This window comes from Tenrec ecaudatus, chromosome 4, assembly GCF_050624435.1.
Source record: "Tenrec ecaudatus isolate mTenEca1 chromosome 4, mTenEca1.hap1, whole genome shotgun sequence".
Taxonomy (NCBI): Eukaryota; Metazoa; Chordata; class Mammalia; order Afrosoricida; family Tenrecidae; genus Tenrec; species Tenrec ecaudatus.
This window is the reverse complement of record NC_134533.1, coordinates 200,868,565-200,881,079: the sequence shown is the minus strand read 5'-3', so window position 1 is coordinate 200,881,079 and position 12,515 is coordinate 200,868,565. Positions and strand designations below refer to the sequence as shown.

Below are 12,515 nucleotides of genomic sequence, written 5' to 3'. Positions count from 1 at the left end.
AGAAAGAACACCGGGCTGTCCTGAGGGTCCAGCCCTGAGAAGGGTACTGGTGATGTACAGAAACGTCCTTTTAAGCAGAGTGATAGGGACACAAGTGTTTGATCACTGGTTATTACTGGGTTCCCCTAGTAGTAAATTTATCTTTACTGTTTCATAAAAACCATTTGAGGAATGTACTTGAATTCTAATTATTCTTTCCTTTTCTCATTTCACTTACAGCTATGATACTTGGGTCCACAACAGTGATGTTGACGCTGAAATTGAAGACCCACCAATTCCAGAAAAACCATGGAAGGTGAATTAACCTTTTCTAAAAAAGTCTTTAACATGATAAAACGTGATTATTATTTTTCCCCAAAATGTTATTATTAAAAAAATAACTTTGAATAGTTCTTGTCCACAACAGTGTTTAAAGAAAGCACAGAGTGATGTTCTTTTTCCCTTCTACTTAAGATATATTTATAGCCACGAAGACCTCCTTGCCCATTTCTGAAGGGAAATCGCCCCAGTGATACTGGGAGGGCGGGGTCCCAGGCTGCGCACCTTGTGGTGTGAGATGGTGGAGAGCAGTGAGGTGGAGCTGGAGAAGGAAGCCGCATTGCCTGCAGGGGTTTCAGTAGGAAACAGGATCCCATAAGTTTACAAGTAGCTTTAATGGGGATCATAATCTGTGCATTAACCTTTTTTTCAACTTTTAATGTGGAAATTAATTAGAAAGTTAATAAGAAAAATACAGTGTTGCTTTATAACCTCCGAGATTTTTTTAAAATATTAATGAAATTCATTCTTGAATAGTGTTTTCTGCTTAACTATGAGGCTCACAATCTGGGTCATATGCCAATTACACCAAATATCTCAATAACATGCTTCATGATTAATTGGCCCCTGCCTCAGCTCCATATTGCATGTAGAATTTAGCTCTCAAGTCTGTCTAGTCTGAACCCTCTCTTTACTTTGTCTTTGACATTGACAGTTTTCAAGCATGTAGGACAGTTTTTTAGAATATATTTGAATTTAAGTTTGTGTGAAATTTTGAACTGTTTCTTACTTTATAACAATGTTTTGATGTTTTCTATATTTAAAAATATTACTTTATTTTATAAGACAGTAAATTATGTTATAAAATTTATATACAAATAAAACATTTGCATGTTTTATGTATAAACACAGCAGTATATACGCTATTTTATATTATCGCATGAAACAATTTCTATTTTGTTTGCTCTGAAAATGTAACAAACAACTTTTAAAGATTGAGCATCTTAGTAATATTTATAAAACACGAGTCAAAGAAGATGATAGTGTGACAGGTCAGTTCTCACTGGTCAATGGGGAATAAATTCACTTTGAAGCCGTCTTAGTATGATTTGTCCTTTGCTTGGCCTCTCAGAGGTAAACTTTATTTTAAATGCTTATCTTTGTATTGGTATTAATGGTACTGCATGTATGTTCCTTCATGTGACTCCTTTTCTGAGTCATTCACCCCACACTGATAGAAGCGCATTGCACTAATGTTGATTTTAATATTGATGGGAAAATACTATATTTGTTTGCAACTTGAATTGGTTATTTCAGCATTATATTCCTAGATATTATTCACATGAACTGCCACAACCACTCACTCATTACCATCAGTGACCCCTGTGACTGTGCTTGGAGCACAGAGTAGAATCTGCTCCTAGGATTTCTAAGATAGTTCAGATAACCTCAACCTTCTGCTGTAGAGCAGCTGGTGGGCTTGAACTGACAGTCTTTTGTAGTTCTGAATCCGATGCTTAGCTCTCACAGCACCCGTTAGAGGCTATAATCATCTGAGTAATCTTTTGTTGGACTGTACAGGAATGCATTCATTGTTATGTTGCGGAGGGTGCGTTTGGTCCACTCCAGGGCGTTCTGCACAATGCTACGGGAACTTTCTTGAACTCGTCTCTTGTCTTGTTATGTGTGTTCAGAGGAAGTGCAAACACTGACCATTCTAAACAAGGATGTGCTTTCAAAATTGATAGTCAACATTTATTTTTCCAAAAATGCTCAAGATTTCTGGGCTCAGTTGTTTCCAGTGAAGATGTATTTATTTTCTAAGCTGCTCTAAAGTCTTATTTCTTGGAATAGTATTGCCCCTATAGCACTTGTTTCCTATATTCTATACTTTGACTCGTTTTCTCATGAAAAGACCAGAAACAAAAATTCAGAATGGTTAAGTTGCCACTTACATGTCATTACTCATCTTGTATTTGCATTTGTTGAAGATTGACAATGAATTGAAGGATTTTATTATTTATGTAAATGTTCATGTTTTCGTGTGTCTTTAGGTTCATGCAAAGTGGATTTTGGACACAGATGTTTTCAATGAATGGATGAATGAGGAGGATTATGAGGTGGATGAGAATAGGAAGCCTGTGAGTTTTCGGCAGCGAATTTCAACAAAGAATGAAGAGGTATTTGGTTTGACACCATTACTTTCAATGAAGTGTTACTATTTTCTTGACCTACCGTATACACTCGAATATAAGCTGACCGAGTATAAGCCGAGGTTCCTAATTATTACCTGGGAAACTAGAAAAACTGATTAACTCGAGTATAAGCCTAGGGTGGAAAATGCAGAAGCTACTGGTGAGTTTCAATAATCAAAACAAATGAAAATAAAATTACTAAAAATTGAGACATCAGTGGGGTAATGTATTTAAATATTTATTTTAAATAAAAAACATAAATAAAAGGACAACAAGTCATTTAACATTAGTAAACCAGCACAGTAAGTGGAAAATAGGTTCAACAAAAACAGTAAGGTATCAACAATGATACCTTAAGAGTACTATTCCCCTGAGCACAATCAACCGGAGTTAAAATCCTTCAAAACTGGATTCCTCATCATCATCCGTATTCCAATGCAGAGCTTCAGCTGGTGTGAGGTCTTCATAGATGCTGTCCTCACTGAGATCGCCGTCATCACCATCACTGCTGTCATTTTCATATAAGGCTCAGTCTTCACTGCCATCCATAGCATTACTAATACTACATTTCTGGTTGGCACGTCGCACCATGTCTTCTGGAATGTTTTCCCATGCATCTCGAACCCACTTTGCTGTTAACTCTGTCAGGCTTCATGAGATTTCCTCCTTTTGAAATGTTGGGCTTGACCAGATGACATCCATTCATGCCACATCCTTCCCACACGGTCTTTAAAAGGCCGGAGAAACGGCAATCACCAGTGAGATAATGGGCACTCGTCTTGTTACCTGGGGGGAGGGCAGCGAGATGTTACCTCGCTGGGGTACCACTACAGTAGGTGTTTCTGCGTTTTCATCGATAAACTCTAGCATTGGTTATCAACAATGTGTAAAAGATACTAAACGGTGGTAGTCAACCCCATAAAGAGGTCATTAAAAGCTTACAGAGTCATTGGCATTTAAAGTAACCCAAGTAGTATAGCAGTAGCATAATTAATTGTTTTCTAGATCTGCATTTTAATTTCATAAGCTAAGTATCATCACAGTATAATTTTATTTAGCTCATAAGTTTGCTTGTACTTTTTATGTAGCTCACTGAAGTTAGTACACAGTTCAGGCCTCTTTTGGACACGGAACTCCTCTATTGCTGTGATTCCCTGTAACCGGAAACGGGAGCGGTAGGAGTACTGGTTGAAGTGTTAGGACAACCTTCTGCGTTAGTGTTGGGCTTGTGGCGGTTCTAGACAGAGACGGGTGATTCCTAGGAAACTTAAAACATATGCTCTCTCCTTAAAGCAGTTTTTTAAACTTCCTATCTTGGAAACTAGGGTGCTTTGGTCACTATCTTCGACCTTTTTTTAATCTTCCCTACTATAAATTCTGTGCTACAGTGTATGTATGTTCACTTTGCTTTGGGATTTGACTTTTCAGACTTTTTAATCTTAATACTCCATGACAAAAACTCTGATTTCCCTGTCATGCGTTTCAAACGAGGCTTTTTGTGTCATCAAGAACATCCTCATCACATTGTTAAACTCGACCTTCGCAGTTTCTCGTACTCAGGTTTAGATGGTTTGCTTAGTTACTCACCAGTTTGGCGAGTCCCCAAACCCGCTGTCCCTGCGTCTGGTGACCCTGTGCAGGGTTTCCAAGGCTGTCAGTCTTTTCGGGAGCAGATTGCCTCAGCTTCCTCCCACAGAGTGGTGACCTCTTTGACCTTCCACTGTTCCGATGAGCAGTTCAAGAACAGGGTCATCAGGCATTTTTATTTTTAAGACTAGATATAAAAATATATTTAATACCCTGTTTGAAAAAATTACCTTCAGACTTATGGTACTATTCAGAAGTATATGTGTTTGTGAGATTTAGATTTTATTTTTAACTGTACTTAACAGACCTTCCAGGTTCCTCAGCTTTCCTATTTAATACCACAGTCAGTGAAAGCAAACGGGGGTTAGTGTGGGCCCCAGAGACCTTGATTGTTTGATGTGTTCATCTTTTCATCATATGATTTTACTTCTTCACTGTGAGTCGTACATTAGAAACTATTATATACATGTACGTTTTATATATTTATTTCGTGTCTTGCAACTTTGCTGAATTTTTTGAAAGTCGAGTAGTTGGGAGAATTTTGTGTGTGTGTGTGTTTACTCTTTAGTGTTTTTGTATATGTTTGCAAGTAAAGATAGTTGTGTTATAAGTTGTAACTTCAATTTTTAAAAAATCATTTTATTGGGGGCTCGTACAGCTCTTATTAACAATCTATACATCAATTGTATCAAAAACATCTGTATATATGTTGCCATCATCATTTTCAAAACATTTTCTTTCTACTTGAGCCCTTGGTATCAGCCCACCCCATTCCCCGTGATCTCTTGATGAATTGTGAATTATTATTTTCATATCTGATATAATCCGCTGTCTCCCTTCACCCACGTTTCTGTTGTTCATCGTCCTCGTGGTAGTGCAGGTGTATATGTGGGTCATTGCCCCCCATCTCCCCCCACCTTCCCCCTACACTCATGGTATTGCTACGGCCATTACTGTTCATGAGGGATTTATCTGTCCTGGATTCCATGTGTGAAGAGCTTTTATCTCTACCGATGTACCTGCCCAGTCTAGCCAGATTTGTAAGGTAGAACTGGGTCTTGATAGTGGGTGTGGGGTGGCGGGTAGCATTACAGAACTAGAGGAATGTTGTGTGTTTTGTCAGTGCTGTACTGTAACCTGGCTGTCTTGTCCTTTACTTGTGACCCTTCTCTGAGGTGATGTCCAATTGTTTCCAGATAGGCCTTGGTTTTCCCCTCCAGCCCTCCTCATTCTCATCGATATGATTGTTTATTTGGGGTCTTCTGATGCATAATAAACCTGATCCCCTTGACATTTCGTGATCACACAGGCTGGATGTATTTCTTTCATTGTGGGTTTTGCTGCTTCCCTGCTAGCTGGCTGCTTGTTTAACTTCAAGCCTTTAAGACCCCAAATGCTATTATCTTGCAATAGCCAGACACCAACAGCTTTCTTCACCGCATTTGCTTATACACTCATTTTGTCTCCAGTGGCCATGTCGGGCAGGTGAGCATCACAGACTTCCAGGTTATTAGAACGAAGTGTTCTTGTGTTGAGGGAGGACTTGAGGAGTTCGAGCCCAATATCCATCTGCTAACTTAATACTTAACATTTAGATATATGTACCTGGACATACTTCCCTATTGTTATATATTAATGTATTTACATACATACATGCCTATATGTATACTTCTATAGATGTCTTTTGCTGCCTTCTCCTTCCATTTCCTTCTCCTTGCCTCCTGCCCCACTATCATGTTCGACTAGCTTCGGCTCTCAATAATTCCTCTCAGCTGCATTGTACTTGGTCATACCCCATCAGGCATTCTATGCCCTCCGCGCCTTCAATTTTAGATCTTCTTGTTCCTGAATTCTTCTTTAAAATCTACTGTGTTACAACATTTCATATCACATTCTTTTTTTTTAGTGGACAATTGATATTTTTTTTATTGAAGGATCATTTTATCGGGGGCTCTTAAAGCTCTTATAACAATTCATACATCAATTGTTTCAAGCATATTTGTACATATGTTGTCATTATTTTCTAAACATTCATTTTCTTTTTTTAAAAAATCTTTTTATTTGGGCTCATAAAGCTCTTAACACAATCCGTACATACATCAATTGAGCAAAGCACCCTGTACATTCATTGCACTCTTCATTCTCATAATTCACCTTCCACTTGAGTTCATATTACATTCTTATTGATAAGGTAGGAGTTGCTTTTCTAGGTTTTTTTAACGAGACCATTCAGTTCATCTTTGTATTTTATCTATTCAGCAGAATATGTTTCGTTTTTTTTCTCAGTCGTTATTGAAAATGCTTTCCCCATCCTGAGAGAACATTGGGAACAGGGCAGTTTTTGTTGTGTAGGCTTTGGCATGCCAGTCTATGTCAGACACGAGTTAAGTACCCATAGGAAGGACCCTGTCCACTCGTCACCTTGCATGTCAGTCTCTTCATTGCTGGTGGTCCGTGATGTTTCGGAGCATCTTTCACTTCCTCTGAGCTACTGATGTGACACTGTCTGCATTATGGAAACTCATTCGTCGGTCGCTTGTGTGGAGCGTGAGCAGTGAGTGACGCTGGTTGATAGTTATTTCCGTTTCCTTTCTCCTAGCCAGTCCGAAGCCCAGAGAGAAGAGACAGGAAAGCTGCAGCAAATGCTCGAAAGCGGAAACACTCGCCGTCCCCTCCCCCACCCACACCCACAGAATCGCGGAAGAAGAGTGGGAAAAAGGGGTAAGACTGTTCATGGAATTCACAAGGCAGAAAACAAGCTCCAAAGACATTGTAGAGTCTCATTTATGTGAAACGTTTTCTGTGATTTGAGCAGACTTTTACTCTCTCAGGAAATCCTTGCCTTTTGAAGCATATCTGGATGAGGGTACTACCTCTCAGGCATAGATGTTGTCTTGCTTGAAAAGACAGCTTAATGTTCTTCTTGTCCCTAAATTAATGTCCAGAAGTGTGGCTGGTAAGAGACCTAAGAAACGATTCACCATAGTTTGGGTTTTCCACCTGCCCCCGTTTGCCATCCAAAGAACCTCTGGAGGAGGTGGCCATGTGAGGTGCTGTGGTACAGAGTGCAGACCAGACGTGTGCTGTACATTGTTAGCCATGTGGAGGGCACAGCTTCTGCTGAGTGTGTGTTGTGGAAGATAATGGAAACTTCTTTAACATCCTTGCACAGTGTGCCTGGGCTGAAGTCGCTATTTGATAAATGGCAGATACTTGTTAAATTGAACTTTATTATTACATATGCAATATTGCATTTGCAGTAATTTTCATGTCTCCTAACTCAAAATATTTTTTACATACTTCCAGAAGTTGTAGTTTTGTCCTAGTGAGACGATGTCAGCTTACAAATGATATCCTTTTCATTTGATGTTCTCTTGAAGTGTTTGCTGTCGGCTGAACATTAGTGACCCACCTGACAGCTTACTTCCTGTTGCTTCCCTCTTTCAATTTCCTTCGCCAGCTCATCTGGCATTTGAATAATACAGTGACCAGAAGCATTCGTCTTTGATTTTTCTCCCTTTTCCTCAATTTTTTAAATAAATTAAGTAGAGGTATATATCTCATATCATCAACCTTATATCCAATGTTTGAACCAAGTCTTGCTCCTGTTCCCTCCCCCCGTGTCTACATAAACACACTTTTGTCTCCTACTTATTTCCTCTTAATTCCTTTTACTTTCTTTTTGTCCTACTGTCATGTTCAACCTTCATTCAGCTCTCAGTAATTCCTCTCGGCTTCATTGCACTTGATCAACCCCCCCCAGGTATTCTATGCCCTCCTCCCCATTAGTTTTAGATCTTCTTAGATACAAGGTTGATGACTTCAATAATTGCATTCTGTGTCCATTTCTTAGCTTCAGTAGCATTAATTTTTCTTTTTGATTAGTTAGAATCTCAGGTAATTTAGAGAGTATATCATAGGTTTTACTTCTGTTTGTTTTTTAAAGTTATTTGGAATATAGAATTCTTAACACTGGTGGAGGTGTCGCATCAGAGGATATTTACTAAGTGTAGGTGTAATCCAGCAAACTGCCATTGACTCAGGTTCTGACTCATGGTGACTCCATGTGTTGTAGAACATAGGACGCCATAGGTGTTTCTTGGTTGTAATTCTTAAGAAACGTGTTCTGCAGTAATACTGTGTGGGTTTGAACTGCCAACCTTTAATTTAGATGTTGATGGAAGACAAACCATTGACACGGAGAAGAATAGGTAATACAGAGAGCAGTGTTTTTTGGTGGTTCACGGGAGGAAGGAGGTATATGTCATTGTTGAGCATGGTCTAGCACGCAATGAGTGATGGAGATTTCAACATGTATCGGTGATTGTTGTACAAGATGATTAATTCACTTGTCCCTAAATTATATACCCATTGGCTTGGAAATTGTTATGATATGTGTGTGCGCTTTATTTCTAAACAATAAAAGGGAGGGATTACTGTCATCACGTTAGTTGACATTTTATATATCTTCTGTTTCAGCCAAGCGAGTATTTATGGGAAGCGCAGAAGTCAGAAAGAAGAAGAAGAGCAAGAAGATCTCACCAAGGACATGGAAGACCCAACACCTGTGCCCAACATAGAGGAAGTCGTGCTTCCCAAGAATGGTGTGTGTTCTTCGGCTTACTCATAGCTCATGCTGTCAGATATGGTGGTGTTGGTTTGAGAAACTAGAGGAAACTTAAAATGGAGATGCTGTCTTAAAATCTCAGTAAAAAGTGGTACAAACTGTTGATTTTGAATCAATTCTGACTAAGAGTGAACTGATGTGCAACAGGAGGAAACACTGCCCAGTTGTTTCTTACAGAACTAGAAATACAAGTGGTGCTTTCCCTTTATAAAAAATAAACCCAGTGGGTGCAAATGCTACAATTGTGTATTATAGTGCTTGGATCTCTTTCAGTTTAAAAAATTACACATCGTGGAGTCACATGAATACATAAACGTGTTGTTAATATTATTGGGGTTCTGTTATACTGTCCTCTACTTAACACTACCCCTCCACTACAGTCTTGAATAGCTGCAATGGGAGCAGACCTTCTTGGTTTGTCCCTGTCTGGGGGAGTCCGTAGTGCTTTGCAAGAATGGAGGGTGTTAGCAGTTACGGTAGATGCCCTGTCAAGTTGAGTGTATTTTCTGCTCCTAATATTGCTGTGAGTTTTTATCATGGTAAGGTGCTAAGTTTTTAAAACTCCATATTCCGTATTGAGATGATCAGATACGTTTCTCCACTATTCAAATCAGTGTGGTTAATTACATTGAGTAGTTTTAGACTGTTAAACCATTCTAAAGCATATTTGGTATTGATGCTTGTTTAATTATGTTGTATTTCTAATAACTTGCTAGAATTGGTTATCTACATTTTCTTTAGGATGATTGTCTAGATTTATGAGATATATTGGTTTGTAACATTCTTGTAATTTTATTGTACATAAAAAAATAGTTTACGAAGGATGTCAGATTAAGGCAAAACACTCAGTCTTTGTCATTGACACATTAACAAAAGTAAAAAGCATAATTTCCTGCATTTATGATTAGTAAATTTGCAAACAGTACAATAAATTTTGTCTTGTAAAGCATTTTGGACTTTGCTTATGAAGGTAGTGCCTACGAGGACTGTGCCTTTGGCAGTTTTGAAAAGTAGGGACAGGGGAGACTGACAGTTAGGAAGCTGTGTGTGGGGGGGTGGTTTGCTTCGAAATACTTGAACCCGTTGACTACTCAACACTCACAGAGTGGAATTGCTGCTGTCTTTGCTTCTAGCTCTGTAACTCTTCACATGAGCAGATCTCCTCATCTTCCCCCCACAGAGCAGCTGGTGGTTTTGAACCCCTGACTCTCTGATTGGCAACTGAACGTTGATCCCACTACATAGCACCAGGACTTCATTGAAATACGGTGGTTTTTAAATGTTGGATGTATCTGTTTTGGGCTTGCTTAATTGGTTTGAGTCACCTTGGTACAGTTGTCTGAGTTCACCTGGTGTTTGTTGTGGACAGAATACACTCACGTTCCCTAGGTATCAGTTGTATTGGAATAGATCAGCATTTCCAAAGAGTTTGGGCTGAGCTTATTTTTTTCGTATACCATCTGCTGTGCTCGTCATTCATTCGCACTTATAAATAGGAATTTCCATACGGTGTCATTTCCCTATAGGTAGGAGTTTTTTCTTTATTTCTATGTAGACCTACCATAGTAATTTATTGGTTCCTTTTCTTGTTGGATTAGCTTTTTCTCCATCTGATTCACATTAGTATTCCAGGCAATGGTGCTTTCTACTTTGTGATTTCATTCGATGCTTTTTATGGTGTTCAGGTTTGTCTTGAATTTCTCTATTTCCTGGATTTTGATGAGTTCCTCTAAGTTCAGGAACATCAGTATCATTCTTTTTACATTCTTTTCTGCATTTATCAGCTCAGGGTCATCTGACTGTTCTGCTGTATTTGGCTATTTTTTTCTCTTTAGTATGCATTGCAAACCCTAGACTTAATTAGACTTGTCTGACGTGGCTTCAGGTGCATTTAAAATTGCTGGTGAATCGCATTGATAGTGTTGCAGGCTATGGGGGACTTGTGCAGTGAGTGGAATCATTAAAAGACTGACTCAAATGGCTGGTGGTTGATAATAATGTGACGGTGATATCTGCTAGGTCTGTAACTTGGGGCACATGCCTGCGGCTTTTCCAAGTGACCTTTTCTCTTCCGTATAATAATACAGTGTCTGTTCCCAAATGTTTGCATTCATCTCAGAAATCAGACACATTACTTTGGGATTTCTTTGTTGGCTTAGATAATCACGTGACCTACTAGATTTTAGGGAAAGGAACAACGACCACCATTTGGTTTGAGGAGTATCATTGCTACATTTTAAGAAAAGGATGGAGCCTCAGATGTATTGGCATTTTTGATAATAAAATCTGGCAAACAGTTTTGAACCTAGAAGTATATTATGTCCATTTGTGGTCAGTCAGGTTAATGGTCTCAACCATTTCTGGACTCCAATAGTATTTTTGTTCATATTTCTAGTTCCACATTTTGCTGATATAAAAGGAAGGCGGTTATTTTTACATTCAGAAATCTTATTTGCATAGTAAAAATTCCCATTAGTTCTTTAGTTTTCTCTGGTTGCTGAATGAGTGGCTAAATCATTGTGGTTTCACTGTTCTGGCTCTACTCCTTCACTAGTTATCTTTTATTTCTTTGTTTGGTATCTTAGCATCGGACAGGAATGCCGTTTCTGCATTCAGTTGTGTTTTTTTTTTTCTTTTTTTTTTCCCAGCAGGATTTTGATTGTAGGCAACTTTGGTGAAAAGTTTCTCTAGTGTATATTTAATTAAATTTCTCCTTTAAGAATGATTGTCTGTGTGCGTGTTTTCTTTTGTGCTTCAACCAGGAGAATTTCTCGCTCAATTTAGGAAGCATAGAGTCTCGATTCAAGCACCTGCTGTAAGGGTAGATCTTTCGTCTGAGCTCAGAGGGAAAGCCCATGTCGTTCCTTGGATTTAGGAATACCCTTCCTCCGAGATCTTTGGTTCAAAGGATTCATTCCACTTCCTTACTTGGTGGCGGCAGCGCCCTCAGTGTTTTGTGTCTATGTTGAGTTAAGGAAGCATTACTTAGGAAGGGATGTTGCTGCCTCTGTTGGGTAAGTAAGTGTTAGATAGTTCACGGCGTGGTTGATGATTCAAAATGACAGCCACTCCATGGGATTAAGATAGGTGGTCTGCTGCCACCCCACAAAACTTCAGAAGCCCTGTGTTTATTGAGTGTCACAATGAGGAACAGTAGGCTCCATATTTTAGGTTGTAGTTCGGTTGATTGCTTCAAATAGAAAATTGTAAATAAGCAAATATTGATAAAATGCTTTTACTGTATCTTAAGAATCTCTGGTGGGTTAAGCAGTACATCGCCAATCACAAACATAACGGCCAATTCAGCCTGAGAAAAATGAGTCTTTCTACTCCTTTAAATATTTATAGTCTTGGAAATCCGATGGAATAGTTTTAATCTTATAAATTCATAAATTTGGTCAGCAGCATTAGTGAATATTGTATTATGTATGCTCTGTATCAGTAGGTTAATGTTTACCAACTTACATGTATATACATTAATGCATTGGGCCTGTAACTTTAATTTTTGAACAATACTTGTCAGGTATGTTATCCAAGGAATACTCATAAATGTAATTGGTATGTTTCCTTCGTTTTCTCTTTACTTGAATCATTATATAATAAAATAATTTTCTTTTTCCTACAGTATTAGCATAATATTTTCTCAGTCTCATTCAGTTTACTTTTTCAGAAAATATGTTGCCAATACTTTTTATAAACTGATTTTAGGGTCAGCTATTTTTGGTAAATATGAAATAGAGATAGAAAATCTGAAAATATATGTTTGTATAATCCTAATATTCATGAGACCTATAAATATTTAAGATTTCTGTAAATAATGCATTTGAGAGCTACAGCAAAGGGAAGAT

The 12,515-nt window shown here is 38.4% G+C and overlaps 1 protein-coding gene across 2 annotated transcripts in view; it reads left to right on the top strand.

Moving 5' to 3' along the window:
- SMARCC1 (SWI/SNF related BAF chromatin remodeling complex subunit C1) overlaps positions 1–12,515 on the top strand; it is a 138,701-nt gene that overhangs the window by 57,381 nt on the left and 68,805 nt on the right. For both annotated transcript variants that reach the window (XM_075547258.1, XM_075547257.1), the window contains exons 8-11: positions 220–295; positions 2,313–2,438; positions 6,640–6,761; positions 8,520–8,644. In XM_075547258.1, coding sequence (XP_075403373.1) covers positions 220–295; positions 2,313–2,438; positions 6,640–6,761; positions 8,520–8,644 — 449 coding nt within the window. The remainder of the gene's footprint in view (positions 1–219; positions 296–2,312; positions 2,439–6,639; positions 6,762–8,519; positions 8,645–12,515) is intronic.